Source organism: Sceloporus occidentalis, unplaced genomic scaffold, assembly GCF_023333645.1.
Source record: "Sceloporus occidentalis isolate IW3139 unplaced genomic scaffold, rSceOcc1.0.p SCAF_51, whole genome shotgun sequence".
Taxonomy (NCBI): Eukaryota; Metazoa; Chordata; class Lepidosauria; order Squamata; family Phrynosomatidae; genus Sceloporus; species Sceloporus occidentalis.
Genome location: NW_028317031.1, coordinates 1,806,749 through 1,832,175, shown reverse-complemented (window position 1 = coordinate 1,832,175; position 25,427 = coordinate 1,806,749). Strand labels below are relative to the sequence as shown.

At 43.2% G+C, this 25,427-nt stretch overlaps 1 protein-coding gene across 2 annotated transcripts; it reads left to right on the top strand.

Annotated features, from left to right (window-relative positions):
- The first annotated feature begins 13,401 nt into the window (after positions 1 to 13,401).
- On the top strand, positions 13,402 to 16,927 carry LOC149288417 (actin-related protein 2/3 complex subunit 5-A). 2 transcript variants are annotated; one of them, XM_089491780.1, is made up of 4 exons: positions 13,402 to 13,541; positions 15,302 to 15,386; positions 15,695 to 15,871; positions 16,865 to 16,927. In XM_089491780.1, exons 1-4 carry the CDS (start codon positions 13,402 to 13,404, stop codon positions 16,925 to 16,927), a joined length of 465 nt encoding a protein of 154 aa, XP_089347906.1. The 2 variants fall into 2 exon arrangements, with proteins under 2 accessions (XP_089347906.1, XP_089347907.1); XM_089491781.1 differs by having other exon boundaries at positions 13,402 to 13,544; positions 15,314 to 15,386.
- Positions 16,928 to 25,427: the final 8,500 nt, after the last annotated feature.

Sequence of the window (25,427 nt, the reverse complement as noted above, 5' to 3'; positions counted from 1 at the left end):
AGTTTGAAATGCCACCCCCCCATTATCTACCCTTCCTCTCCCTACCTTCTCATCATCTACCCCCCCCTTTGTACTTCACTTACCTTTCAGCAGTCCTGCGGCGAGTCTCCCTGCTCTGCCACGGTGCGCGCTGCTTTACTGCTGAGTGCTGGAAATGACGTCATATTCCGGCGCTCAGCATTACAAGCCGGCACCAAGACCGAGCTAGAGGGCTTGCAGAGGAGAGAGAGGGGCGCTGAGCAGGTACTGAAAACTTGATAAGCGAAAACCACTTGGCGCCCCTCTCTCTCCTCCCCTTATACAAAAAAAACGAGGCTTGGGGCGGCAAAGTGCTGCCTCTTCAAAAGTGCCGCCTGGGGCAATTGCCCCACTCTGCTCCATGGTAGGGCCGGCCCTGCTTACCTACATTATTGTATACAGCATCATATGTTATGCTTTAGAAATAATGTTTTCAATGGGACTTTACCTTAAATAACAAATGTGTTTTTCCAGAGGTAGTTTGGCACAGTTTTAATCCTAAAAGTAGTAGCACGTGCACCGCCTCCATACCATCTGTAAATATTGGCTGTAGTTTACAAATCAGGCCTTCATCAGTAATAATAATAATACTTTGCATTATTGTTATTTTACCGTGGTGGACCAGACCAGGCAGCTCCCATGGCTTTCTGAACCTGGTCAGCCTTAAAGCCAGAAGACCAATATTTTTCTCTCGTATGCGCTCGCTATAGTATTATATTTACTTCATAGTTGCCAACAGTCCTGTGATCTCCCCAACTGGCTCTGAACCCAACACCCACATCTACTGATGTCTCTTCACACTGAAAGTACCATGACAAGCTCCCAAATCCTGGGATTGTCCCTGGACATGCAGGGAAATCGGCAGATTACGGTAATTAATGAAGTGCAAGGTCGGTGTCTTTCAATCTCTTATTCTCGGCTCCTAAACACTGCGTGCCAGCAATTGATGCTGAGTGCTGGGATGTGACTTCATATCCCTGCACTTAGCAAGGAAAATGCAGACACAACGAGGCTCCACAGAACATAAAGAATAAAAAAGCAGAGGGAGAAAGGTGAGAGATGGAAAGAAAGGGAGGAGATCATAGTGAGAAAGTGAGATCACAGTGGAAAACGTTGATAGAAGATGAGGAGAAATAGTTTTATTTGCCATCTTCTGCATCTACCTAATTTCTGTCTTCATTTGTATCTTATGTTTATGTTAGTCCATCATATATGATGATAAACAGCACAGTCGTGTAAAAAATAAAGTACACCCTCTTTGAATTTTATGGTTTTACATATCAGGAGAATTAGGTAAATAAACCTCAGATGAACAACAACACGTGACATATTAGTCATGATTTATTCAACAAAAATAAAGCCAAAATGAAGAAGCCATGTGTGGAAAAACTAAGTACACCCTTAATGCTTCCATAGGAATTAAGATGCTAAGTAGCAGATACATGCTGCTAATGAAATGCCTTTGGTTCATTGATTATATATATATATATATATATATATATATATACCGTATTTGCTCTGAAAAATACCACTCGTCTTATAATCGAGGTCGTCTTCTAATCAGACCTCTTTCTGCTGGGGCCAGGCTGCTTACCGGGCTTTGGTCGCGAGCAGCGTCTCTAGCAGCAGGAGAACAGGAAGCTAGCACAGTCCTCACATAACTCTGCCTCCCCCCTCCTTCCTCTGGGGGCGGGGCCAGAGAAGTTGCTCGCACAGCCGGGCCCCTGCAGAAGTCTTCGAGGGAGAGATCTGCAATTCAGGTAAGGGGGTGGGGGAGGGTTTTTGTGATTAATGTGTGAAGTATGTGTGATTAATGGAATGAATGAGTATTTAAATGTTTGTGAATGAGTGTGTGTTTGATAGTATGGATGTGTAAGGGGGGGTGTAGCATGGCATAGGGAGGCTGTAATCCCACTACTATCATCCCCACGTTCCAGCATGTACTGGCTGCCTTGGCTTGATAGGAGTGTGATTGCTGTTAGCAGTAATATATATATATATATACCTCCAGAAATACATTTTAACCCCCTATATGCCACTCAGCCCCATGATATGCCTTTTAACCCCTATATGCCACTCTGGCATATAGGGGGTTAAAAGGCATATCATGGGGCAGAGTGGCATATAGAGGGTTAAAAGGCACATCTTGGGACAGAGTGGCAAATAGGGGGGTATAAGGCATTTCTGGGGCAGAGTGGCAAGCCTGGGGGCAGATGTGCATAACTGGAGGGGGGCAGGTTGGCAAATAAAAGGAAATAAAAAAATATATATTTTTCTCAATCATAGCTTTTATTAAATATGAAAAAATTGTTTACATGAATTAAGATTTACTGGTAAAACTTTTCCTATAGGGTAGTCTTATATTCAGGCTTTTTGGTTTTTTCCTAAATTAATATTTTGATTTTGGGGGGTCGTCTTATAATCAGGGTCGTCTTATAATCGCACAAATACGGTAGTTTGAGTAGCTGGGTATGTTTAAGTGATATAATCACACAAATAATAAACAGGCTGCAGGGTGTCCCTGGAAATGTTTTTCAAATGTTGCCAGCTGTTAGGGCTGAAACAACGAATCGATAAAATCGATAATAATCGATAACGGAAATCGTTGTTGACGATTTCCGTTATCGATTAATCGAGTGATCGATTCGTTGTTGGAGCACTCGGCTCCTTTTACTTACCTCCGCGAGCGTTCCCCGCTTCCGCTACACGCGCCTTCTTTTAGTTGCGGTTCGCTCTGTGCGAGTGGCTCCGTTCGCACAGAGCGGTTCGCGGGGGTGGGGGTGGGGTTTCAGGGGATGCAGGGCAGAGTGGGGGTGGGGGGGGCAGGCCAGGGTAGGAGACTGAGTGCAGGGCAGGGTGGGGGTGGGGATGCAGGGCAGGGTGTGAGTGTGGGGGCAGGGCAGGAGACTGGGTGCAGGGCAGAGTGGGGGTGGGGGTGCAGGGCAGAGTTGAAGACTGGGTGCAGGGCAGAGTGTGAGTGTGGGTGCAGAGCAGAGTGGGTGCAGGGTGTGAGTGTGGGGGCAGGGCAGAATGTGGGGGCAGGGCTGGGTGCAGGGCAGAGTTGGAGACTGGGTGCAGGGGCACAGTGCAAAGTGCCAGGGCTGGGTGCAAAGTGCCAGGGCTGGGTGCAAAGTGCCAGGGCTGGGTGCAAAGTGCTGGGTGCAAAGTGCCAGGGCTGGGTGCAAAGTGCCAGGGCTGGGTGCAAAGTGCCAGGGCTGGGTGCAAAGTTCTGGGTGCAAAGTGCTGGGTGCAAAGTGCCAGGGCTGGGTGCAAAGTGCCGGGTGCAAAGTGCTGGGTGCAAAGTGCCAGGGCTGGGTGCAAAGTGCCAGGGCTGGGTGCAAAGTGCTGGGTGCAAAGTGCCAGGGCTGGGTGCAAAGTTCTGGGTGCAAAGTGCCAGGGCTGGGTGCAAAGTTCTGGGTGCAAAGTGCCAGGGCTGGGGCAAAGTGCCGGGTGCAAAGTGCCGGGTGCAAAGTGCCAGGGGTGGGGCAAAGTGCTGGGTGCAAAGTGCCAGGGCTGGGTGCAAAGTGCTGGGTGCAAAGTGCCGGGTGCAAAGTTTCTTGAACAGTAATAGTCCACCTCTTTTCAGAATGTTTGGGGTTATTTTGTTTCATAAATATTGTGTTTGGGTTTTTGTACTTTGAAAATATTGTTTTTTTATTACATCATAACAAAATAAGAATGTTAATGTAAATTTTAAGTTGTTTTTTAACATCCAGTTCATTAAATTATTTTAAATAAACAAAAAATTTGCATATTGTTTTTTTTTATCCGATTAATCGATTAATCGAAAAAATAATCGGCCAACTAATCGATTATTAAAATAATCGTTAGTTGCAGCCCTACCAGCTGTGTTCCTTATGCATTTATATATGTATAAAAATGTTTAATTGGAACATTACCCCCTACAAACATACCGGCACCTACACTAATGCTTATAAAGCAGGATTGAGCACAGTGCAGCCCTGCAGCTGTTGCCGAACCACGAATCTCATGACTCTCCATTAGCGTACGGAAAAGCATGAAGTGATTTATAGCTCACCTGTCACTGTGCTCGTTAATAGTTTATATGGACACATGGAGGGTTTTATATCCCCTTAACGACAATTGCCGGTCCTGGCACGACACGGAAAAGCATGTGCTTTACGACAATTGACGTGCCAGGACCGGCACGTCTTTAAACGGGTGCAGAAAGCGATCTGTTTTCGCTTTCTGCACCCAAAAAAACGTTGCTGAATGCCTCGACCTCGAGGCATTCAGCAACGCCGCGATCGGAACGAAGGGGCCATCTCTGGCCCCTCCACGGGGCGTCAACATCCGCCATACTTTGTATGGTGGCGGACGCCCGTTTTAAAAGCGTTTAGGAGGCGATCGACGATCGCCTCCTAAACTTAAATGGTGTCACTGGAATGCCTCGATCAGGAGGCATCCAGCGACACCAAACACTTACCTTTCGATGGGCTGTGACTGCTCCGGAGAGCGGTCACAGCCGCAGCTGCCGATGATCTTCGCCATCAAGCAAGATGGCCGCTGCCCTGTAACAGGAACCAACAAATTTTAAAAGTTCGCTAGATGGTCCAGACCATCTAGAGAACTTTGGCTCCACTTGCAGGTTGAATACAGGTACTGCATTCACCATGCAAGTCAATGGAACCCAGCTTTCTAATCACAGTGTGATTAGTAAAAATAAATTAAAAAATAAAATAAAATTAATAATAATTAGAAAAAAAATAGTAAAAAACTAGTAAAATGTAAAAATCATTTCCCACTGATGTCACTATCAGGGGAACCTCCAAGTTGAAAAAAAATGTTAAAATTTTTTTTTTAAAAAGACAAAAAAAAATATATATATATAAAATATATATTTTTGTGAACAAGTCCTAAAATTAGCATATTAGCTTAAAACAATTCTCGCATGGAAAGAGTTAAAATACTGGCATATTAAATGCCCGTGGGGTGTCTACTTTTAAAAAAGGTATGATTTGATGGGGTAAATTGAATTGGCCAGGTTCAACAACGTCCCAATTAACACCGGGGGAAGGATGGCCACACACCTAATTTCCAATTAGAAAAATGCACACGTACCAAATGTGGCCTTTTAGTTCCCACAAAAATGACAAACCCATGCATGTGGGATATCACTGCACTCAGGAGATGTTGCTGAACACATTATGGGGTGTCGTGTAACAGCGGCATATACCAGGAGCTGTAAATTCATACATAAAGTAGGTGTGTGTGGGAAAAATACACACACAAAAATACTACTGCAAACTTTGAAAACATGCTGGTGGTAAAATGTGTGCATGCAAAGAGTTAAAATACCAGCATTTAAAATACCCTGTGGTGTCTAGTTTTGAAAAATATATGGTTTTGTTGGGCACACTGAAATGGCCCGGCTCAAAGATGTACCAAATAGGGCACGGGCAGTGGATCCCCAAATGCCAAAGTTCAACATTGAAAAATGCGCATGCCCCAAATGTGGCCCTTTTGCCCCCAAACGGCCAGGCAAAATCATTCATGTGGGGTATCACTGTACTCAGGAGATGTTGCTGAACACATATTGGGGTGTTTTGTGATAGTGACATATACGAGAACTTTTTAATTCATACCTGAAGTAAAATGTGTGTGGAAAACCAAATGCAAAAAAATGACTACCACAAAGTTTGACAAAGACTGGTGGTAGATATGGTGCATGGAAAGAGTTAAAATACTAGCATTTGGAATACCCTGGGCTGTCTAGTTTTCAAAAATATATGATTTGGTGGGGTAAATTGCATTGGCCAGGTTCAAAGATACCCGAAATGGCACATGGGGGGAAGAATTACCAGATTTGGAAAAAATGGCTTTGAAATAGCAAAACGCTACCTGTACTTATTGCCCCATAATGGGTAGAAAAAAGCAAAAAAACATAAAAACATTGGGTATTTCTAAACTCAGGACAAATAGTAGAATCTATTTAGCAGGTTTTTTCATTACCTTTTATAGATGAGTAAAAGATTTTTCAACTAAAAGTTAGAAACAGTCATTTTTTTCTAAATTTTTCACCATATTTTATACTTTTTTTAGTAGTAAATAATATGATACAATCAAAACAATGCCTTCTAAAGAAAGCCCTTCTTGTCCTGAAAAAAACAATATCTAATGTGTGTGGGTTCAGTAAACGGGAAAGAAGAAAATTACAGCTAAACACGAGCAGCGCAGAAATGTTAAAAAGGCCATTGTCACGAAGGGTACAAAAAGTAAAATCAGCCTTTGTCACGAAGGGGATATATAGCAAGCAATTTTGGTGTAACGTTTTAGTTGTTATTATCACCATAGCAACCAATGGCAAGTACCCGCGTATTGGACCAATTGTGCAATTCTGATATTTCCAGATGTTTTGGTTTTTAAAGTAATAGATATGTAATAGAGTAATAGATATGAATATAATAGAGAAGATAGTAGAAGATAAATACATAAATATTATAGTTTCTTGGGGCCGGAGGCAAGAAGTGTCAGTAAAGATTTTGTTTGCACAGTTGTTCATAGAGTATGTGGGGGGAAATGTTTACTTACCTGTCTTCCTCCTGTGCACCTTCCTCCTGTTGTGTAACCCCCAACATTTTTAGTGTCCACTTCGGGACACCTGTGTTGGGGGTGTGGCCAGAGCCAGGTAGAGGATATGGCTGGGCTCAAGGTGCCTGCCCACCATACCCAAAGAGCCACCTTCCGGGGCGCTCAGCTTCAGAGTGTTCCAAGATGGCCCCATGGTTCTATTGATTACACAGCAACCAGGACTGGTCAGTTCCATCAACTTCCCCAACTGGCCTGCAAAAGCAGGACAAGGGGGCAGCTAGTTCTTAAACATGTTGACTGTTCTGCAGAAACTGGGACACTTGGGACGTATGCTGTTGTTCAGTTCAAAGCTAGTCTCTGAAAGTACACAAGTTATCTCTGTCCATACTGGGCTATTGGCCTCAAGCAGCTGAAAATTGTGGGACCACACAGGAGGCGGGGAACTGCATCTCTGAAGCTGCTGCTTCTCCTAAGTGTAAGTGCTTTAATTTTGTTTCTTTTTTAACTTTTAGATAATGCACATTAAAGTACTGTGACATTGTCTGTGACATTAAACCTATTATTACATTCAGTTTCCTGACATGTCACTAGAATAAGCAAGGTGTTCACATCCCATTACTCCATTGTTACAGATATTATCTGTGATCCAGTGAATAAAGACCAAGAACCAGCTGCATCCGAGTGATGGATTGTAAGCTTGTAAGAGCAAGGCCCTGTTCTCCTTCTGTGCCAGTATGTCTTTATATGTTTTAATGTTATTGTCAATTTTACTGTTAATTCTATATTTATTTTTCCACTTCCCTCTCTATTGTAACAGGGCCACGGAACCTGCTGCTGCTCTGTAAATTATTATTTGTTTTATATAGCTCCATCATATTCCGTAGCGCGGTACAATGGGTAAATACAATGCATGAGTGGGTTACCTCCTCCTACTGGACATTAGTCCGACATCCCTTTTTCGGATCGATACAAAGTTGCCCAGTGTCAGTTTGAACTCAGTGGACCGGCGCCCTTTTTTTAAGCAGTCCAGGCAAGTAAATACCGATTGCTCGCCAGCATCCCCAAATTACCTTCTGTTTTGAAATCCTGCCTGTGGGTTGCATTCCCCTGATCTTTCACCTACACAATGTAGAGGATTTTTCAGCTGTTGACATAACCCCTGTCTGACTAAATTATTCCCACAGTTACCTTTAACTTTAGAAGAAAAAAATCCACGTAATCCATGTACACTTTAAACAGATGAATGTACTTAGTAATGCAAGACAAATCTGAATAATGTCATTTAAGTCTGGACACATTTCTTACTTTACTTATTTGCTACAGGGCCAAGATTTAATTGAACGTTACCTGATTAGACTACTTTATTGGTAATTTGAAATCACATAGATTTTGTGTTAAAGCATATTTTGTGGGTTTTTAGTCCGATTTACTTGGGGGACCAATGCACCCCATTTATAAACCGTCTTAGTGGTGGCAGAGTTATAATATTAGTTATATCATTATAATATATCAGGGTGGGTTTTCCTTTTTTCACTCTGGCCAATCAGCATTTACAAGGGGAGGGGCAAGCATTAGATATATAAGTGAGCTGAAAACATTTTAGCTTGTCAGTAGCAGCCGTTACAGACAGACAGATGGGAGTTGGAGTTAGCATCGCAGAGGCTGGGATTGATGTTCATTACACACCAACCATAATAGTTAATTTCAGTGCAGAAAATGTAGTGTTGTGGGTGGATTGGGGAAATGTAGTGACTGCTGTAATGTATTACAGGGACTGCAGCAGGGATTTGAGTTGATTAAGACAGTTGGCCATTTATGCTACCGTGTTTCTATCATATTATCTATTATTCTTCATTGATAAATAAATATTGGTGACAAAACCTGTCATTATATATATAATAAATAATATTGGGGAAATCCAGTACTGCTCCATGGAGCTGCATGTGCCTACCATCTGCCAGAGCTCTATTACTACTGCTGCTGCTGCACCTCTTTGACCGTCCTTAGTCTGGGTAACCTTTTTTAAAAAATTTCTATATGGAAAGGTGAGTCCAGAATGTGCCAGCAACCTGTCCCTTTCTGGGTATGCCCCCCAAAAGTCATTCCAAGATGAATGGACAGAAAACTACATTCGTTGCCCAAAAACAAATGCAGCTATAAACGAAAAAAAGTTTTGCTCGCCGCGCACAAGTCTATAAAATAATGTCTACTTTTGTATAGAAGCACTTTTATAAAGCGCAGTGTGAGATGTTAGCCCTCTGTAATGTAAGCCCATACATTTGCCATGGGGATATCATGTAAATGTATCAGCTGTCATATGTATTAAAGTGTGTAAGGCAGCCGCAGCGTCCTTTTCAATAACAAGAAATTACAAAAACAACAAAAAAAAATTCTGGTTTTGGAAATTATGGCCGTACGTTTTTGATGGAGTGCAACGATCATCATTCCTTGCTTAAAATGATGAAAACACGTTTTTGAATAAAATGAAAGGCTACAGAAGAGTCGCTTTTTGTCCGGTACCACTAACTTCTACATTATTACTTAGAAACTGACTTTCTGTGTCAAAACACAAGTGTGAAATATAGTCAAATCTCACACCGGGGTGCATCAAATTAAAGTCATATTATTAGAAAAATTACACAAACATACATGAATACAGATATCCAATGCCTAATAATGTGACATTTCGGATACATTAACATGTATGTTTTGTAAGCCAGTAAGCTCACTTGGACTACAGGGCGCATGCATGCACTGGCATACTGATGACATCATAGGCTAGGTTTCTTCCTTATATGGATATTATGCTCCTGCCTACCCTGCACAGTGCATTGGATGTAAGACTCCTAGTAAGAGGAAAACAGGGTTGCATATTATTATTATTATTTTATTTTATCTTGTATATAGCACCAGTCCTTCTTACAGTCCAGAGGGGTTTATTAATACCTGGGAACTCTCTGGGTTTGACCCGGAGATCTCCCGTCAACACCTGAATCCTCTGGGTCGCGGGAGCCTCCTTACATATTAAATTATGCACTATGTAAGGTCAGTTCAACCCTTCTTTTTGGAGAGACTTCTTTGTGCTCATGCTTCATAATAAATACCGTGAGGGTTAAAACCCACTGCTGTCCGTCAAACTCTCCTACAATCTCTATTTAGCGATTAAACCTGTAGGCATATCTCTGTCATTTGTGTGCTTCTTATATTATTTGATGTGTTAGCAACGCAAGACAAATCTGAATAATGTCATTTAAGTCTGGACACATTTCTTACTTTACTTATTTGCGTCATATTTAACGTTACCTGATTAGACTCATTTATTGGTAATTTGAAATCACATGGATTTTGTGTTAAAGCATATTTTGTGGGTTTTTAGTCTGATTTACTTGGGGGACCAATGCACCCCATTTATATGTCTTAATGGTGGCAGAGTTATGATATTAGTTATATCGTTATAATATATCAGGGTGGGTGGTGTAAAGGGGGATTTATTTTTACTATTTCTGGTCTAGAGCAGACATTTAGTGAATTTTAACCTTTTTTACCAAAAGAACCAAGTCATGTGCACACTTCGAGTTGGGTGACAAACTGTTAGCTCGTTTGAGCAGAGCCCTCCTCACCTGTTTCTGTCAGTCACATTGTTATGTCATATACTACTTATGTCCTGTCCACCCATTGTACAGCACTACTGGATATGATGGTGCCATCCTAAGCTCTTTGCTCAAGCGATATTCACATGCGCTCATTGATCACAGCTAAACAGGACCTAATCTGCCACCTTGTGGACAAAAATGCAAGTGCACACTGTTTCCAAACCTCTCTGTGATGCACTAGGAATGGTGCTGTGGAGTTGGCCAATTTGTAGCTTGATTGATACATTATGTCATTTGAGAAACCTCATCCCTTCCGCACTGCTTTTAAGCATTTGTAGAGAAATGTTCAATGCATGGTTTATGTTTGCTAATTGGTATCTATTTACAACCAGTGAAACGTATATGAATATCTACAGTAGTCTCCAATTTCTGATATATTGGTACCTCCAATCCTCCGTAGAAACAGACTGAATCAAACTGCAAGAAAAATAGCAGCAGTTTGGTGGTTTTTGGACGTTTTATGCCGTTTTGCAGTTTATTATATACTTCCTGTCCTCAGCAACTGCATGTATTCTATTATTTCCCTTTTGCTAAATTTCCGTTTCCTCTTTGGTAACAGCTGATGAGGTGGTCTGTATAATGTGTGCACTAATAAAACCCCGCCGCTGGCAAAGAGCCTTCATACCCACCCGATCTGCTGCTCTAGCCACGTGCAGCCACCGGTTAGATATACTTGGCCACAGAAAACCATAACCTGCGGCCTTTCATATCACTTACATAATTTGGCACCCGCCGGCCTTAAAGTGCCAAGGCCGCCTCGTCACCCCCAGTCTGGCCCTGGCCATACTTATTGATAGTAGTCACTTAGATGTCTTGTTAGATGAAGTAATAATGTGTCCTCTGTTTGGTGAGTGCTTCTATGGCTACCAATGCTAGGGCCGATATTGTGACCTCATCATCATCATCATAAAAGTCTTACTTTACACTGCTTTTAATTTGTTAACCCTACCTGGGAACTTCCCCCTTGTGAGATGCGGGTGGGCGGTCCCCATGACATTGCAGGACAAATGCTATTTTTCATAGGGAAGTGGGCGGGTAGTGGGGGCCGCATGTCGCTCCTGGGACCCAGAGTTTCCCCTTACTGGAGGTCACCAAACATGGCTTATAGCCCCGGAAGGGACCAAGGTTGCTGTTGCTCAGCAGGGTTTACACTTTGGAGGAAGCGACATGCTTGCTTAACTTCCAGCAGACACAAGTTGCTTTTCTTTGGCAATAACTGAAATATAAGACTTCTCCTTGACCCCGACATCCTTCACGTCTGCTTTGCATTTATAGAAAAAAAAATATTATGTAAAAAAAAATATATATTTTATTTGGCTTTATAAATACCTTCATTTACAGTTTCATAGAAAACACAAATTACTTGTTGGCGTAATTTGGTGGAAATACAGTATATTTCATCTTACAGTTCTCCTCACCAGTGCCTGATCTTCTTTCACACTGGCTCTCTTGTGAAATCAGGCAATACATGGGCTCAATTACATGAGTGTGACATCATAACACATGTAATGTTGGAAGGGTAGTTAGTGATGTCACAATGCTGCATACCAAATAAACCTACATGGCTCTTTCTGGACGACTTCTTCTGGTCTAACTAAAGATGCTTCTCTGGTAATCTATAGGGTTGGATTCTAGATGCCGCTACACATGCCTTGGGTATAATTGGATAGAACGTAAAGGGACCCCCCAGCCATCATATGTACGTGAATGCATATAATAATTGAGAATTCCATGTAAGTGATGGAAGACGCATGGGGGGGGGGTGTTCTTTGTCCATTCCAGCTCTTTTCTGGCAGCGTTTCCTTTTCATTAGACATTTCTGATCCCAGGAAAGCGTTAACCGAGGAATGATAAGTCTTTGTTCTTTATTTAGTACGCGCTAAATAAAGATGTTCGTAATTGCTCACATTACTCACAGTACAGCTACAGCTAAGCGATTCAAATAATAAAGCCACCGACTGTGGCAATTGACGAGCCGCTGTGCACAGACGACTGCATCACGACCGCTTCCAGATCTTCAAGTAGAATGCAGCATAAATGTTACACAAACACAACCCCCCCATTAAAAACCACAACATTACTACCCCTTATATAACAATTGTGTGTGTTACCGTATTGTAACAGAATGTGTTAGTGTATGGTGTTAGCATGTGTGTGTATGAGTTACTTATGTTAGTGCATGGCATTAGTGTGCGTGCATGCAGTATTAGAGTGTGTGTGATGTTAGCATGAGTGTGTGTTAGTATTTGGTATGATTTGGGGTTGGGTGTTAGCATGAGTGTGTGTGATGGTGTAACGTGTCAGTGTATGGTACAAGATTATCAGGGTGAGGGAGAGGAGGGAGTGTGTGTGTATATGGTGTTAGTGTGAGTTTGTGTGTTCGTATACTGTATGCATGTGTTTTGGTTACGGGAGGGGGGCTGAAGAAAAACTGCATCTACACGCTCACCCTGTTTATTATTTATTAAAAAGATCCAACACTAGCAAAATTCCCCGGCTAGAAGGGCTGAGCTGGCTCCGCAAAATGTATGATTCAGTGGGATTTAGCTATACATTATACAGGGCCAGCCAATCCCTGCCTGCCTAATCCACACAGTCGATACTGCATAATGAAGCCACAACTCTGTTTAGTGAATACATCCCCACGTGACCTATTAATAGCAATTTATAAAAACGTAAGTAAGGTATTTACGAGAATCCGTGTAACGTATAGACATGATTTTGTTTATAAACCTATCGCCCGCTGTCTCTGTCCTGGCCGTGGAACGTTGTGTTACACTCCAATCTAGCAAACATTTTGAGTTCCTAGAACAGAAATGAATAAGAGGAGGAAGGAGGGATGGAGAGAACCGGTCCCAAAGAGGGACTGTTCCTCCTGAAACAGAACACTTGGGAGTTATATCATTGACGGCGCTGCGGGGCTGATGTATTACTGGCCGCTGCCCAGAGCTGTTCTTTTCATCCACGGAGGCATAACGTGGAGCAGCCCAGCAGGGGTTAAACTCACTCCAGCCGCTGTTGCTGCTGGTATGGCCACGCCCCTGACGGTAAAGCACACGCTCCTCCCAGCCGAGAACCCTCTGACAGCACCGGAAGCCGGCAGAGAAAGCGGAAGCCGCTGCGCCTGCGCACTGGGTTCGGCCGCTCCCTGCCCGCTGTACGGTGCCTCCGGTTCGGGATGGCAAAGAACACGGTGTCTGCCCGCTTCCGGAAGGTAGATGTGGACGAGTACGATGAGAACAAATTCGTGGATGAAGAGGAGGCGGCGGCGGAAGGGCAGCAAGGACCGGATGAGGGAGAGGTGGACGGAGCTATCCGGGGATATCCTTCCATGTACCTGCCGGGCAGGAGGGGGAGGGGGGAAAGCTCAGTGCAGTACTCATATAGGTGACGCTACAGGCTGCATGGCATAGCTAGGTGTGCACTCATACTCGGTGCTGTACTCATAGGTGGGGCACAGGCTGCATAGCTAGTTGTGTACTCGGTACTGTACTCGTATAGGTGCAGCCTGCATGGTATATGTAGGTGTGTACATGTATTCAGTACTATGCTCGTAGGTGCAGGTGTCATGGCATAGGTAGGTGTGTTCATATACCCTGTACTGTACTCTGCTGCTGGACACACCTAGGCGTGTGAATTGATATAGGTAGGTGGGTGGGTGCAGGTGCCTGTCCGCCCACACGCCGGTGCCGCACGTCGCCAGCGTACCCGCAGTGTGTACATTCGTAGGTGGTTCCCGCTGCGCCTCTGTATAGCGTGTGGGTGATGAGCAAAGAGGAAGCGTGCTGTCTCTGCCAGGCTGTCGCGGGGTTAATGGCAGCGTTTACTGTTCTCTAAACCAGTTTGATTGTTCAGGTTTTTCTTGCACGCCATCGCGCCTTATCAGTCGCCTGCGTGATCTAATCCTTTTTATATGATAGAAGTTATTCCTCCCCTGTAGCACACATTGACTGTCCGCAGAGGAGTGTTTGATGGAAAGCATGGCATTGTTACATGATTGTTTTGTGCCCTTTGAGCCGCACTGCCTGGCTGTCCTGGGGTGCCTCTGTATTGCACGCACACACACATTGTATTTGATCTCTGTATTGCACGCACACACACATTGTATTTGATCTCTGTATTGCACGCACACACACATTGTATTTGATCTCTGTATTGCACGCACACACACATTGTATTTGATCTCTGTATTGCACACACTTGTATATTACACTGTCTGCGGTGTATCAGTGAGTGCAGAATGTTCTGTGTGGCTCGAGAACGAGACAAGCTGAATCTTGCCGCTCTGGAATGCAGGAAGTGGGACGTTAGTGAATGGCGCGCCTCTTCTGCTTGGTCTTGTCTGTATTAATAGCTGCCTTGTCTCCAGTCTGCACGTAAAGGAAAGCAGACGGCGGCTCTAACGGGAATCCGGGGCCAATAACCCCGAGCTCTGCTCCCGCTGTTAAAAGGGATTACATATTCCGATTGAATAAAGTCATTCCGGGACAGGCGCTCAGCTTCCCCCAGTCCCTCTGCAGCGTGCTAGTTTGCCGCTTCTGTGGTTTACAGGCTGCATTAGTCATTCCGAATCACTAATCACGTCGCATTCTTTTTAACCCTTTCACTGCAGGTATAAAAGTGGCCATATTTTAAAGATATTGATTTATAAAACCGAACGTTCGGTTTCACGATGAGATCCACAGCAGGTATCGACCCGTTTCATATATTTAGTTCCTGTCCGAGCAGCATGGGAAGGAGTAGGTCTGTGATGTTCTATAGAAAGAAAGGACTTTGCGGCAACCTCAGAAGATTTGTCAGATTCAAGGCCTAAAGGAAACATTCTTCTAATGCCGTTCCAATAAGAATAAGACTTTAAATACTACAGTGGTAGGGAAAGAATATACGTCGGGACACGTTCATTTCCAACGCTGTGTAATCTTAACGCAACATTATTCTATTTATTTTACTTGTTAAAGTTCTGCTCGGGATGCAAAATATCCCTGGATGCTGCCCCCTTAAAATGATTAATAATAATAATAAATATATAATTTAAGTTGGAATTGTTGACAACATCTTAACCACATCTGCTTTCCTTAACGTTGCTCTACGGGAAATATGATGGGCGCTCTACAGGCTGCTTTAAAGAACCCACCCATTAATACGAAGAACCAATCCTCCAAGGTAAGATCCCACCGATAAAAAATCATTTAGAATTACCAGATTGTAGTATTTTCCAGTGCTGACAAATTATAAAAAAGAATGCAGGTGCTTGCCAAAGATAATTTTTTTTTCTTTTAAACTTTCTGGGTCTATAAAATAATCTGCCGGTCTCCCTTAGATTAGATTTAGCAGTGAAAATGTGTGCTTTATGTGCAGAGTAACTGCAAGCGAATCAATGTATGCTTTTGAATCACGTAATGTTGTACGGATAACAAGTCACTGATTAACCAGCACGGTGATAATTGGCTTCCTGGCTTCGTTCCCCGCAGGATCGAGCGGAGAGTCTGGTACTGAAGGTTCTGATCTCCTTCAAAGCGAATGAGATAGAGAAAGCCGTTCAGTCGCTGGATAAGAACAGCGTGGACCTGCTGATGAAATACATCTACAAGGGCTTCGAGAACCCGTCTGACAACAGTAGTGCTGTGCTGCTGCAGTGGCACGAAAAGGTGAGACCCAAGCTGGAGGGGCTCCTTTGTGCGTCTGTCCGACCCAAGCTGGGGGGGCGCCTCTGGTCGTCTGTCCGACCCAAGCTGGGGGGGCGCCTCTGGGCGTCTGTCCGACCCAAGCTGGGGGGGCGCCTCTGGGCGTCTGTCCGACCCAAGCTGGGGGGGCGCCTCTGGGCGTCTGTCCGACCCAAGCTGGGGGGGCGCCTCTGGGCGTCTGTCCGACCCAAGCTGGGGGGGCGCCTCTGGGCGTCTGTCCGACCCAAGCTGGGGGGGCGCCTCTGGGCGTCTGTCCGACCCAAGCTGGGGGGCGCCTCTGGGCGTCTGTCCGACCCAAGCTGGGGGGACGCCTCTGGGCGTCTGTCCGACCCAAGCTGGGGGGGCGCCTCTGGGCGTCTGTCCGACCCAAGCTGGGGGGCGCCTCTGGGCGTCTGTCCGGCCCAAGCTGGGGGGCGCCTCTGGGCGTCTGTCCGACCCAAGCTGGGGGGCGCCTCTGGGCGTCTGTCCGACCCAAGCAGATGTTTTAATCATGTTTTTGTGACCAGGTTTTAATTAATTCTCTCTGTAGGGATGTTTTATTTTAGAACCAGCAGAGTACATGTTTTTTTGTTTTTTTTGGGGGGGGGTCGAGAGCCGTTTTAGGCTCTGTTCAATATTTAATCTCTCTATCATATAATTCAAATGCACTTTAGACAGAGCTATCAATTTCCTCTGAAGGTTAAATCAGATACACAGTACCTGCCTTTACGGCAGACGACAATTAAGATAAAATTGAATATGATTAAAGAATTATGTGAGAATCCAGCTGTACTAAGAATGTTTTTAATGCTATATTAAGGAACAAAAGTGTTTCTAAGTAGATTTTGCTGTTGTAGTTATCATTATGCAAGGTTGTTTCATTGCTTACGATTCGAGGATTTGAAACACAATGTAACCACGTTTGGCTGCCGTGATATTTCTCAAGTTCTGAATGTCATTTTTTTGCCTTCCTTGCAGGCTTTGGCTGCCGGAGGCGTGGGCTCTATAGTCCGAGTACTGACTGCCCGGAAGACGGTTTGAATGTTCGGCTGGTCGTGAAATGAGAGCTGGTGCCAAGACCAAAACCCCGAGCTGCAGTCCCGCTGCGGGCAAGCAATCCCTTACTTTGTTGCTGCCTCATTTCTATTTCCCCTCTGTTTCTCTATAGCTTTCATTTTTGATACTTTGAACAAAGCAGTACATGTGAATGTGTGCTGTGAGTGCAGTGCTCTGTTGACAGAAGTCTTAAGTTATCTGCATTTCTGTACATGCCCTCAATGAGCTGGGCTCTTTGTATTACCCACCCTACCCCCAGACAGATTGGAATAAAGCACGATCGGTGCTCCCTCCGCCTTCATCAATGATATTGCTCCTCAGAACCTTCTTCTGGTTGGAGTCAAATTATCCAGCTTTGCCATGAGGCTGGTTTATTCCTTTAATAATATCTGCCGTACATGACCCTACTCAGCTAGGATAACAATCTCAGGAGTGGCATTTTGCAATCTGAGGCTTTTTCTCTCTTGGTTTCACCAGTTCAGATCTGTAGGATCCTAGATTTCACTGTGCATCTTCAGACATTGAGCGTTGAAAGGGATTTCTCACGTATTGGCTCAAAAAAGGGCTTATCTTGCAACTTCATACATTTCCAAAACAGGCTCTGTCTAATCCCATGTGCAAATTGAGCTCACTGTACTTTGGCAATTGGAGGTTACAGGATATATATATATATATATAGTAGTTGATGTGGCACATTGGAATTTGCCCAACAGTAGATGCCAAGCCCCCCAAACCATTCAGTTATAAGTGTTTCTCTGCTCTATTCAGGCATATTTTGCGTTGTTTACAACTCTCCAGGTCTCAACCATCGGCCATGTGCTTTGATCTGAGTTAAACCAGGTGAATATACCTTGTTCATAAGGCTGATCCTCGGACCATACCGTTTAGATGTGTGGAAATGTAGCTTGTATGCAAGGCCCATCCCTAGATCGCGCTACTTTGTAGTGTGCCTGGTCTAGTAAAGTACAACATTTTACGGAGTATAAAAACATGGAGCCCACTGGTCCAGATGGTTAAATTCCCAGCTATGACAATATGACACTTTTACATGACATTCTATGGCTGAAGCGTTTGGCCCAGAGTTGTGGAAACACTGCCTTTCCAGAATTAACATATTCTAGCTCTACCCTCCTAGCACAGCCTTTTAAAACCTATCGTGGAACCTGACATTGCTAAGATCTAAGCAGCGATGTTGGGAAACATCATGGAACAATGTAAGGTTCTTGACACTCTAAAATAATCTCTGGTTCACAGTTGACCCATGGCCACACTTCAGTTCTGGAAGGTCGTTTGAGAGAATGAATGCATTGGACCAAGCAACCGATCCGTTTGGGTACATTCAGGTTATGGGAGTCTCACTTTCTCTGCAGTGCAGAAAACACAATGGGGCTCACCCATATCATTTCATGGATAGGTGGGGAGTACACCCTGCACCCACAAGCCCAGGGTGAGGCCTTAGCCGCTTCTGTGCTAGAGGGTTCTGTAACTCCGTGATGTACATTACAGGTCCTGTAGCATTGAATGAAATGAAACTTTGCTATTTTTTACAGATTAAATAAAAAATGTTGATTTGGAAATACTTTCATTGGTTTTTCTTTTATTTGAAATGTTTTTTTATTATTATTATCGATTCTTATGTATAGGATAAGCAAATACAGCAATCAATTCTACCCAGAGGCTATAACATCACAGAACAAAGTTACACTCTTTCCCATATTTATCAGTGTTACTGTTTGCCATTGGCTATTATCTTAAAAGCAGGAAGAAATAACAGTATACCTGGAAAAAAACATTAAGAAATAAAGAAAGACATGATACTGTATTAAGACACGATGAAAAACTTAGGTCCAAATACCACCACAGGCGAGCCATAAAACGTACTCCATTTGTGTAGAAACTCCTAGTCACTGTTTTTGTGACATCACAAAGTAACAAAAAGTTTGCATGATTGTTAATCAGCTTACCCGTCCCCATGACCATTGCACCCCTGCTACGCAGCTCACCTTTACTGAGCAACCAAAGTTCACACTTTATTATATAAATGGGTGGTGGTTGTGCTTTTGGGAGACATCTCATCAAGGACATGGTCAGTCACACCGCTAGGTTTGGCTCATGTGGAGCTTTTAGTTTCTAAGCTGTAGTTTGTTGGGTAGTAATCGTTAATTTCTAACGATAATTTGTTTTCCCTTAGTCCTAACGGCCGCACAAGAGGGGTATTACTGCCCCTGTGAACAATTAGGACATTTACACAATTAAATAAGCAATTAACCCCCTTTACCCCACCTATAAAGGGAACTCCACCCCTAACCACAGTGTGCTATAACAAGAATAATTAAAAAAAATATAAGAGGGAGGGATATTAGTGTGCTGCCGTTAGGACTAAGGGAAAACAAATTATCGTTAGAAATTAACGATTCCCTTATGTCCTAACTGGCAGCACAAGAGGGGAAGTAGCTAGAAGATCACCTATGAGGGAGGGTCTTCCGGCTGAACGACGTTCAGAACAGACTGCCCAAAGGCAGTGTCTTCCGAACGTCTTAAATTTAGCCTATAATGGCTTATAAAAGTGGAGTCAGAACTCCAGGAGGCTGCAGCACAAATATGTTGAAGAGGGATGAGACCCCTTTCAGCAGCCGAGGTAGCTACCGCTCTGGTAGAGTGAGCGCGGACAAAGGCGGGAGGAGGCAAGCCTTGAGCTGAGAAGGATTCTCTGATGGCTTCCTTCATCCACCTGCTCAGGGAGGGTTTAGAAGCTTTAGATCCTTTGTTCCTGCCAAAAAACTGTAGAAAGAGATTCATGTTTCCTGAAGACACCGGATCTTTGCAGATAGATCTGCAGACATCTGGGGATGTCAAGAGTATGTAGAAGAGATTCTTCTTCTGTTGAAGGATCCGGGTGAAAAACAGGTAGAGAAATGACCTGATTAATGTTCTGAAAGGAAGGAATCTTCGGTAAAAAAGCTGGCAGGAACCTTAGGAGAACCCTATCAGGCAGGAATAGGGTGTAAGGCTCAAAGGCACACAGAGCTTGCAACTCACCAATTGTCTTGGCAGAGGTGATCGCCACTAGGAAGGCAGCCTTCCAGGAAAGGTACTTCATGTCCACGCTTTCCAATGGCTCGAAGGGGGGGAGAGCATAACCCCCTGAGCATGACAGTAAGGTCCCATTGAGGGACTTAGGTCTCAGGATCTTAAGGAACCTCCTGATAAGGGGTTCTTGGGACAGAGGTTTCCTAAAAAAAACAAAAAACGATACGGCTGAGGTGTAGAGGGAGCCAGGCCTTTATCCAGTCCATCTTGGAGGAACTGTAATATGGAAGAAATGGGGGTATCTGAGAAACCCACTTAGTTCTTCGCACACCATAATGAAAAAGAGCGTCTAATCCGGTTGTAAGCTCTATTAATAGACTCCGCTCTCGAATGAGACAAAGTCCTCAAGACCCCAGAAGAAAGTCCACTATCCTTCAATAGGGAGCTGTCAATCTTCAGATCTAGGCGAGAACCTGTTCCCAGAAACACAGGGTTCTCTGATATTGGAAGCTTCTAGTACAGACCCTGACTCATCCCCATGAGCTGGGTGAACCATGACCTCTTTGGCCAGAATGGAATCGCAATAATCGAGGTCTGGTCCTGTCTGATCTTCATCAATACCCTTGGTATCATGGAAATTGGAGGGAAGCAAAGAGAAACTCCAGAACATCACAGACTAGATCAGCAGACATGAAGATAAGCGGCTGGGAGGAGACATCCAAACCAGTCAGGTATAGATCCAGCACAAACACACAGATAATGCTGGGTGAAATGAGGCCGTCCTGCAGCACAGCAGGGCAGCAGATAAAAATAGGATACACAATCCAACAGGAGGGAACCTGAAAAAAAGTAAAATAAAGGTTAGCAAGCTAACACAAGGTCTCACACAGAGACCACCACCTGTCCCAATATGTCCAAAGGACAGAAAAAAGCACACTGTGGTTAGGGGTGGAGTTCCCTTTATAGGTGGGGTAAAGGGGGTTAATTGCTTATTTAATTGTGTAAATCATTAATTTTCCACCTGTCCTAATTGTTCACAGGGGCAGTAATACCCCTCTTGTGCTGCCAGTTAGGACGTAAGGGAATGAGAATGTTTGACACCAATTCCCAATAATTTCTGGATTTCAAATAATAAATAAAAAAAATAGAGGGGCAAATGGAAACTCGACAAAATTGCTAGGAGGGGTCCAGGTACAAAGAAAAAATGAGAGACCGTACCAAACCCGGCAACGGCTGTCAGGCTTAGTGTTAGTGTTAGTCCAGTAGCTTCCTATCAATGTGATCTACCTTCTCTCCGAACTCAAGGATTCCCCACTTGATGTCAGATACTAGAATTCTCCTAATTCAGCCTTCTCCTGTTTTATTTCAGATACGTACATAGTAACCTAGTAATTTACATTAAAAATGACAATCAAGTTAAGCCTTGTTGTTGATCCAAAGGCAGCAAATTACCCACATTGAAGTGATTTCCAGTCGTGCCTCCAAAAGATGAAAAATTCCTTCTTGATTCCAAATGGCAAACTGATTTCTCACAGGATCAACAAGCCATAGCTAATCCCATCCTTATAACCATAACCATAATCCCTGTATGTTCTTTGTTCAAAAGTCATCTGACCGACGTTTAAAGGCATTGAAATTGATGACACCACGTCTGTGGGTAGTGATTTTCACAACTTTATTCTTACTGTAGAGAACCTTTTTTGCTGGTTTAATAGATAATTCCTTCATGTCGAACTATTATTCTACAAAACTAGGATATTTGGGTTGCAGGAACTTTCCAAGCCACCTATCTTCTCCTTCCTGGATCCAATATTTGGGGTTTTTATTCTGTTTTCTGGTAGGCATCTTATATGGGAAGGTTCTCTCCTTGTAGCTGCTATGCAAAAAGTTGATTGCGTACATAGCGGATTTTACATCACGGAGCTCCTCTGGTGAATGTTCTTTCACCGCCACAGTTTGACTGTCCTCTGAATTATATTTGTGAACAAAGAGAGCAAAAGAAACTCCCATGTGGGGTCAGGGAACATGCATAATGGATTTGGTTGGATTACAGATTTATATATTGTTCAATTTTAGCAACTGCTTAGCGAATGAAAGAAATTTGCAGAAATGGATTGCCACGAGGTGTGTTTAGGATTCGCAGTGATGGTGGCTTTTTAAATGGAAAACATTTGCCTTAAACGGTAAGTACACTGGATGCAATCTCATGTAATTTGAGCATATTTTTTATAACTAAAACCACATACTGACATAAAAAAAAGCTTTTATTTTGCTGCTTCCACAAGCCTTTTGTTTGTACCATATAATTTAAATCAAGCAACCTCTCAGATGGTGTTAATTTTAGAAGGGTGGGCATTCATTCCATATGCACCACGTGAACACCAACGCAACTAAATGTCAACCCGTCAGTAGTCATTATGACTTGAATGTATGAAAATATACATGAAAGAGAACTAAGGTTACACAAAAAGTAAATACTGTCTGTTGGTTCAGGATACAATCTTGCAACACTTTTATTATTATGGTGGCAAGAGAAGTAAGTAGAAAGGGGTGGTGGAACCTGTCACAGGAACCAGGCGTCTTCAAATAGGACCCCCTGCCATCATGATGATGTCCGTCTCAGGTCTTAGGAGCCTCTGCCATCATGATGATGTCCGTCTCAGGTCCTGCAGGAATGATCCTATGAAGCCCCCAGAGATATGCCCTCTCATTTTTCAGGAGTAGAAACAGTAGACTAGCTAATCAAGTATTGATTTTTAGGAGCACAATCCAGTTATACATGACAGAACAAGCTGATAAAACAATACATAATGATTTCAATTAGGCATCAGAAAAAATAAGATAATAAACAGGAATTTACACAAAGCAACCTATTAAAAGAGGCAGAATGTTGTACACCCGCAGGGCAAAGTGATCTTCATCTTGTGTGCATCTGCTTGGTCATGGAAACCCATTTCATGGAGCTCCCGACCCATAGCACTAGTGCTGATGTGAAAGTGCCTACGTTCACCATGTTATCCCATTGGGAAGGGCACCTTCGCCAAGTTAGCAAAATGGGATTGGCATAGACAGCCTGGCTCATTATTGTATGTGGTTGTCTGATGCCAATCTCAGAATGGCTTTTTTGCAGCTGGGCCCCCCAGCGCTTCCGCTTCCGCTTCATTCATGCCTCTCGTATTATGCAACTGAATGAAAGTCAACCCAAAAGTGATTCCATCTGGATCAATGATAACACAGAGTGGTGAGATAATTCGATTGAACATAAAAGTGTTTTACTGGTGTCAGCACATCATAGACTGGCTAATATTTACAAAAAGACACTGGAAAAGTCTGCCATAGAAAAACAGCAAAGTTTTCATTCTCTCATTTGAAGTAATGTGCAAATGATTTCTTCATGAGATGTTACGCCATTCTGGTGATGTGCCAGGACTTGGATGTCAGTCTTTGCCATTGTTCCACGGATGGGGAAGGAAATGTTACCTCATCCTAAAATGAATGTTCTTAATTTCTCAAGAAGCCTCATACTCTTCCCTTTTCCATGGAACATCAAATATTTAAGATCAAAGCAAATGTCTAATTAAGACCATCTGTGCAAATGATTTCTTTTCATATTCAACATCTCCAAGTACTCTCTATCAGGACAATTTTACAGATCATATGATTTATAGCAGTTAAAACCTTAACCCTACAGGGAGGGATTTACCTTTTAAAAATGTTGGAATTCCCATAAATAAAATATTCAAATGATATAATAAATTATAATAAAAACAATAAAAATGTTCTAGTTATCTGCCTCACTATGGTTATTATTAGATGGCAGCTATATGTATAGATATAGATATAGATACTTGTTTTTTTTTAGTTTTTAAAACTTCTAATGGTTACATAGTTGAATATGAGGGGACCTCACTCAACTGAGCTCCATATACAGCTCATTATTATGTTGGACTATCAGTGCCAACAAGTTCGGTCCATAATCCAGATACCTCTAGTCTAGGGTTGGCACACAGAAGGAACTCAATTACTTTCATTTTATACGTCCTCATAAGGAAAATAAGTGGTGGACAGGAACGGGTAAAAACTATGTGTTTTGGAATAATGGCTGATATGGCAATCCTACGTCTGCCATGCGCTCATTTGTCATGTGCTCAGAATGATCGAAGTCCTACAGTACCTACATCTCCAGTTCCATATTCATCAAGGCCAAAAAAGTGCTCTAATTTATAGAATGGTGAAAGATTCCATAGAACTATCACAAAAGAGGATAAAACAAAATGACCAAAAACATTCAAATTGACAATATAAAAAATCTCACAAGTTGGTCCTCAGACAAGTTGGCAACTTTGCTTCTGGAAGTAACATCAGCACAAGCACTGGCTGAGCAGCTGCACAAAAGCCAAAGATCACTATCGGCAATGCCAAGCGTCGGCTGGAGTAGTGTAAAGCCACCGCCACTGGACTCGGGAGCAGTAGAAACATGTTCTCTGCAGTGATGAATCACACATCACTATCTGGAAGTCTGATGGAGGAATCTGGTTTGGCAGATCCCAGGAGAACGTTACCTACCAGAATGCAGAGTGCCTACTGTAATGTTCGTTGATGACGGATAATGGTCCAGGGCTGTTTTTCAGGGTTTGGGCCCTTTTGTTCCAGGGAATGGTAAGATTAATGCTACATCATACAAACACATTTAGACAATTTTATGCTTCCAACCAGTTTAAGGAAGCCCCTTTCCTCTTCCAACATGACTGTGTCCATGTGCACAAAACAAGGTCCATAGAGACCACAAACTGCATATTCTGGATATAAATATACTTCAAACATTCAACTAAGGGAAGTTGAGATCTGTGGCAGAAGGTGACACAACTAACACCTACTGTCATATTTTCTGTCCTGAAGATAATGGGGAGGAATGATAATGAAGATCCTAAGAACAGAAAGTTAAGATGGCTGTTCCAAAAATATACACGAATGGTGGGGTTTAAATATACATCTAATACACTAATACATGGTACCAGTATGAGATGACGGTGGTCTCTCAAAGTTGCCTTCCTAGAATGTAACATTTTAGGTAAAAAGTCAAAATCATTAAGGGAGGCAGCGTCTTAATACACCTTAAAAGCACCAAATCATAAAAGGTTTACGCTGTTGGTTTTTTTAGTGCCGTTGGGACGGAGCAAGATGACTGAATAGGGGAAGCAGCCGCACTTTGCATTACACTAGTTTCAGAATGCAGCTATAACTGTTGTGAGGTGTGTCTTTGCTTCCTCTTGTGTCACTAATCATTTCTGACAACATCACACAACATAGCAGGAGTCGCAATAGAAAAAAAAGGAAGTCCACTTGCATTAAGATCCGAAACAAAGTGGCAAAGATATAGGAGAAGCATACGTCTTGGCAGGGTCGCCTCACACATTGCAGAGTTTCTGAACAGGGCTCCTGTCCACCACTACAC

What these genes read in the sequence shown, in the direction of transcription:
- LOC149288417 (XM_089491780.1), top strand. Translation starts at nt 13,402, where the DNA reads ATGGCAAAGAACACGGTGTCTGCCCGCTTCCGGAAGGTAGATGTGGAC. An exon ending in CGAAGAACCAATCCTCCAAG is followed by an intron (nt 15,387 to 15,694) that starts GTAAGATCCCAC and finishes CGTTCCCCGCAG; the next exon opens with GATCGAGCGGAGAGTCTGGT. An exon ending in TGCTGCAGTGGCACGAAAAG is followed by an intron (nt 15,872 to 16,864) that starts GTGAGACCCAAG and finishes CCTTCCTTGCAG; the next exon opens with GCTTTGGCTGCCGGAGGCGT.